Source organism: Austrofundulus limnaeus, unplaced genomic scaffold, assembly GCF_001266775.1.
Source record: "Austrofundulus limnaeus strain Quisiro unplaced genomic scaffold, Austrofundulus_limnaeus-1.0 Scaffold14, whole genome shotgun sequence".
NCBI lineage: Eukaryota > Metazoa > Chordata > Actinopteri > Cyprinodontiformes > Rivulidae > Austrofundulus > Austrofundulus limnaeus.
The window spans coordinates 424,525-430,531 of NW_013952416.1; the positions used below are offsets into that span (position 1 = coordinate 424,525).

A 6,007-nucleotide genomic window follows, 5' to 3' on the forward strand; every position below is an offset into this window, starting at 1 on the left:
TAGAAGGTGACAGAAGTGTGGGTGGCAGAAATAGGATGTGAAGATGAGGTAGCTGCAGCAGCTGGTCGGTGAATGGTAACATATTTAGCAATGGTGTTAAACAGCCAAAGTTACAGCTGTGACTTGTATGGAAAGTCAATATGAATAAAAACACAAATTAAAAGTGAATTTTTCCCAAGTGCCACTTTTAAAATGTTCAAAACGCAGCTTAAAAAGGGAGGCGGACATGAATTTTATGTCAGCGTTTGAGGTTGAAAAGACTTCAGACTGTAAAATCCACTCTCAGCAGGATAATCCACCAAAACACTCCACAACGCACCGCTTTAATATCTCCTGATTCAGCAGGAGTGAGTTAAAGCACTGCAGGGTCAAGTGTATGAAATTACACATTTGCAGCAAGCTATGAAAATACACAGTGGCACTTATTTTATCAGACTGGAGAGCCTGAAATAAAGTAACATTTTATTTTCAACATAACAGAAAACAAATGTGTTCTTCAGCAAGTTTTTATTTGAATGGAAAAACAGCAGGAACAGGCCAAAACTTGCAGGTATAAAGTGCGTTGACAAATCAAAAATCATAAATCATAAATAAGTTAAAAACTATTTACATGAGAGAAATGTCTTCCCATTTTGTTGTGTCATTCATCTCTGTACAGAATGTGCTTAGTGCATTTAAAAAAAAAAGAAGTCTAGATATTCATTGCTTAAAACATGACATTTCCCCACTTTGTTCCAAGTGGTCAGCAGTGTTGTCTCATAAAGACGTAGATCACAGTGGCTCCAGCTCTGAAGGAATGGCTTCAAGTTTAAAAAGATGCAGCCCTTCAAAATAAAACAGGCACAAGAAGTAAAAAGCAGAAAAGCAGGAATGGCTTCCCCTCCACTGGAAGGCAAATAACCGTGTGGCTGCTCTAACCTGCCAGTTCTGGTCCCCAGTTCTAATGAATATGGCAGGCTTTGATTTTGATGCCTGCCATTTGAATCAAACACGTGTCAGTTTATGAAAACAAAACAAAAAATAATCAGTCTTGTGATGCCAGCAACACAAGTAGCTTGTCTTTGAATTCTCAAAGTTTATCCTTATCAAAAGAACATGAGTCCTGATAGTCAGACCTCAACAATGAGGTTAATTTTGTCTTTTTTTTTTCTCCTTTTGTTTAATTAAAGTCCTCCTTTCTGAAGGTCCTCATCCCTGACAGAGGATGTCAGTCTCGAACTGCAGCAGCTGCCCCATGAAAGCCAGATTGGGGGAGATGACGTGACGCCGCTGCTTCACAAAGTCGAAGGCCTCGTCCAGCCGGACCCTCTGTGTGTGCATGAGGTAGGCCAGGCAGATGGTGGCTGAGCGGGAGATGCCTGCCTGACAATGCACCAGCACCCGACCCCCGCTCTGCTTCACAGAGTCTGTGGGAGGAACCAGAAAAACAATTCAGAAGAGAGCCATGATTAGAAATATACTCTGTTAGAACTCGGTAAACATTACAAATCAGTCTGAAACTTTAACCTCTTCCATGCTTTTTCTGCAACAGGTGCAAACTTTGCAAACAACATCTTGTGCAGCATAATCCAGGCATTTTGTAATCAGATTAGTTTGAGAAGTTTATGGATTATTCTACGTGAGCTGCCTGTAAATGCTCTGCGGCATTTCTCGTTGAAATGAGGCCAAAGTTTCAGTGAACAACCACGGGCTGAACTTTCATTTCGAGGTCACTCGGAGCGAGAAGTGGCGCTCACCGATGAAAGAGATGGCCGTATGAAAGCAGGCTCTGATGTCGGCGGCCAGCGTGTCCTCCACGGTGAGACGAAGGTACTCGAACTCGCCCTCGTAGAAGTTGGGACAGGTGGAGGACACGTTGAGCACGGCTGTGATGCCTGCTGCTGTCAGCGTCTCCCTGCGGGACGAGTGGACGGCGCTGCCCAGGAACAGAAAGGGCAGCAGCTCCACTGGACCATCCTGCAATTTACAGTCAGCAAGCAGAGCATTAGCTGGTTCAGGCACAGTGAGGGTTTGTTGACGCCATGTTTGATGTTGAAAAGGAGTTTTTAGCGTACCTGATCATAAGCTGGAGTCCTCCGGCCTGGTGTTGTAGGCTCTGGTTCCACTGTAGAGAAGTGGCTGCTGGAGGAATTATAGCAAAGCTCTGGAAAGGCCTCTGAAAATCCCTCAAATCCACCTAAATGAAGGTCAAAGTATTAATTCAACTGCAACAAAAATGTCTGGAGTATTAAAGCTAATGAGCAATTTTATATTATTTCATTACAACTTAATCAGTTCATCATTTTTAATTATTAAAGAAAATTTAGATATACTTTGAATCAGTTTGGAAACCAGTCTTTCACAAAAAGAACAGTTCATTTAACAGCTTGTGATTGTTGAAGGGTATTTATTCACCTTGCAGAAAGCAGATCTGAGTCTGGACCTCGTTCTGCAGGGCGGTGAGCAACATCTGGGCCACGCTCTCGGACTTCAGCTCGGTCAGGGAGCGGCTCCGCTCATCCACCACCACCACCGGGGAGAACCGTCCGCTCCTCAGCCGGCTCAGCAGCGCCTTGTCCGGGATGAGCCACTCCAGGGCCACCACGGAGCTCTTGGACCGGCGGCGCAGCATCGAGTTCCAGTTCACGTTCCGGGACTCGCAGACGTGCGAAGCCGTGAAGTCCAGAAACGGTCTGCAGTCCAGCACCACGCACCCGTCCGAGGTGTACTGTTCGCAGGGGGTCCTCAGTATGTGGACCAACTCATTGCCAGTTATTTCCAAAGTGACGCTGATTGAACTCATGGCTTAAACTTGAGAGACAATTTAAAAAATATATAATAAAATTTAAATGTTAAAAAAACTTTTCTTAGCTTAAGTAAATGATTCTATTCAAATGCAATATTTTAAAACGTAAATTAAAAATAATAATGATAAAAGCGAGAGCACTAGAACTCTCTCAGACGTCGGTCTAAATCGCTTTTAATTTGGTAGTTTCAGTTGTTCATTGATAACAGCTGCGCGCTGGGCGGAACCGCTCAGGCTCCTCCTTGTTTTCCAGAGGGAACAACCTCGGAGACGGAATGCCCAAATATGGCTCGTCCGACACTCCTCATATGGATGCTGACGTAAAGTATATGTTTCCTACAGCGCACGTGGTCTGTAGGGGTTAGCTTGTTTTTGTGCTGAATGACGTGATGCTGCGAGTTAAAAGCATCGACCGTTTATCGATGGTTAAAAGCTTGAAAGTTAGCCTCCAGGAGGAAACGCTGAAGGCAGACTTTTTGCCGTTTGAGTTAAATTAATCCAGCTGCTGAAACATTGTTTGTTGAACCGTAAAGAGTTACATTGAAATGTTGCACTTTCCATTACAGCACTCCCATGTTTCCCCTGGGTTATCAGTTGACATTGGGTAAAAGTTAAAATGTTGCATTTAGAAAATGTTCCTTGACTTGTAAATTTAGTCAATATAGGATTTACAGTGTTAAAATATAATCTCTGCCCTACAAAGTGAAACAAATGTTCTTGTTACAGTCGAGAAAAAACGTGAAATACACAAATAGCAACATAATTCATTACTTTTTTCCCCTCATAAATGGAGACTAATAAAACAAAAGTAACAGTTTTTTTTAATTTTAGGTTGTGTTGGACTCACTCAAAACAAACTCTTGTTAGCAATAAAAAAAAATCTAAACCTATGTAAATGAGATCAGTATACGCTCAGGTTTTCTTTTGTCTATTTACAATATAAGTACATATTCAAACATCTAATATAGATTTTGTGTTGAGACATTTTTAAAAACTTTTTCTTTTCAGGTTGTAGGCCTAGCTCCTAAACTTTGGAAAACTGCAATTTTGGATTCAGTGGAGATATTTAGAAAGCAGATAAAAAATGACATTTGTAAGCAGGTTTTTAACGTTTGTGTGAGTTTTCATGTTGTTTTATTGACGTTTTTATCATTTGTAAATGTATTTTTATATGCTCTTGTGGTTTATTGTGAAGTTTTCCTGTGAAGCACTTTGTGGCTACTTGACAGTGAAAAGTGCTCTACAAATAAAGTTACTACTACTACTTAAAGTATTGGATGTCACCAATATTATCATGTAACATTGTTGAATATAAGATGTACAAAAAAGGTAAATCAGACTCATAAATTTCTGGCTAAAAGAAGTCATAATTTAAAAAAAATTTTTTTTTTGAAATTTAAAATGATTTATAGAGTTTAATCTAATTTTTTAAGGAACACAAAACTTTGGAAGCTTTTACAGTCCTAAATATTTATGTCCCCAAAGATAAAAAAAATATTTAAGGCCCCACTATATAAAATTTTATTCTTCTTATCTTTTGAGTGTGAGCTTCACAGCTTCTGTTTGCTTTAATGACTTTAACTATTTCTATTTTAGTGAAGACAATAAAACTTTTTAGCTTCAGAGACCGTTACACAGACAAAAAGTAAAAGAATTTTGTGTATTTTGAGTTTTAATGATTTCAGAGATTAAAAATAGCAACTAATTAAAAGAATCAAACATTTATTCAACTGAAGAGAAAGTATTCAGTTTGAAACAAAATTTGAGCAGTTCTCAGTCACACATGACTGTGCCTGTGATCTGGTTGAGAGGGCGGTTTAGACGCCTCTCCGCCCCTGGTGATACAGTAGCTTCATGTGTGTGGTCGTTTATATCATGGTTTGTAATCTGACGTCTCTGTCCTCATTTCCTCAAAGCCCACGCTGAAATTTCTGCCTTCCCACAAAACTCTCCCACTCAACTGTCTGACTTTCTTCATGCCCCCCCTTCCTCTCCTCCTTCAGTAGCACAGCCAGTTTGTCATCCCTTCTCCCTGCTGAGGCTGCAGTTTCAATCCTCTGCAGTGCACACAGACCCACACACACACACACTTCATCATGGCTGTCAGTGGAGCCGCTGAGCGAGCGTTTGCTGGAGCCTCAGCCTGCTCTGGGTTTGAACCGGTCGGGGTGAGGCCAGTGAAACATTGAGCTCTGCTCTGCTGGAAGGTTGTGACGTGGTTGTTTTCGCATGTGGGCGTCTTAAAGAGGTTTCGTCTCGTTTCAACGTTCGCCCCCACGACAGCAATCCCCACAGGAAGCAGCACCACACAAACATCCTGTCACTGTCTATGCAGACCTCAGCTTCCGCACACAAACACCCCATCCCTCACACCCTCTCATCACATTTTTACTTTTGTTACGTTTGTCACGGCTCACAACCCAAACTAGATATCTGGATTCAGGGCTTTGTGAGAAATTTCCCCTGAAGGATGATTTGTGATTTATTGGGTTATTTCCTGACTGCCGTGATTCATTTGCTCAAGTTTCATTTTCATTTATTTCTTCTTTTTTAACTTTTCCTTATCTGACCCCTATGACACAATGCTGAACAAGTTTAAATTTGTTATTGATGACAATATTTTTACTGTGATGTCAGAGGAAATGGAGGCTGACACACCAGAGGGCACGCACAAAGCAAACACTAAACAAATTAGGTCAGACGCTTAAAGAACATCGACAACAAAGATCTGTAAATTTGGCACAGATTATGACAGAGCTCACTGAAATAGCAGGGACTATTTTTTTTATCAAAAATGTTTATTACGTCTAAGAATGCCATAAAATTTGCTGGGAAAATGGTCAACACAGCAAAAATCTAAAATGTGAATGAATATGAGTAACTAAACCGCGACAGAATGGCAGCTTAAAAACATCTGCTGCTTTTCCCTTCCTTTTCCCAACGAGGAGATTATCTAGGATTAATTGGATGGCCTGGGCTATTAATCTGAAAAACACTGTAATCCAGGAGATTTACCTCATTCCTGATTCTTTTCTTAAATGCCCATGTGACAACAGCATCTCTTCATTCAGAGGAAAACGTCCAGGCCTGAGCCTTAAAAATTATGTGCTCCAGAATATATGTGTATATATACAGCGGGTAAAATAAGTATTGAACACGTCCATTTTTCTCAGTAAATATATTACTAGAGGTGCTAATGACATGAATTTTTCACCAGATGTC

The 6,007-nt window shown here is 40.7% G+C and overlaps 1 protein-coding gene across 1 annotated transcript; it reads right to left on the bottom strand.

Moving 5' to 3' along the window:
- Window positions 1-490: 490 nt before the first annotated feature.
- Window positions 491-2,963, bottom strand: dusp2 (dual specificity phosphatase 2). The gene is made up of 4 exons (XM_014002589.1): window positions 2,395-2,963; window positions 2,055-2,176; window positions 1,737-1,956; window positions 491-1,406 (listed from the first exon to the last, which is right to left on the bottom strand). Exons 1-4 carry the CDS (start codon window positions 2,780-2,782, stop codon window positions 1,189-1,191), a joined length of 948 nt encoding a protein of 315 aa, XP_013858043.1. The 5' UTR covers window positions 2,783-2,963; the 3' UTR covers window positions 491-1,188.
- Window positions 2,964-6,007: the final 3,044 nt, after the last annotated feature.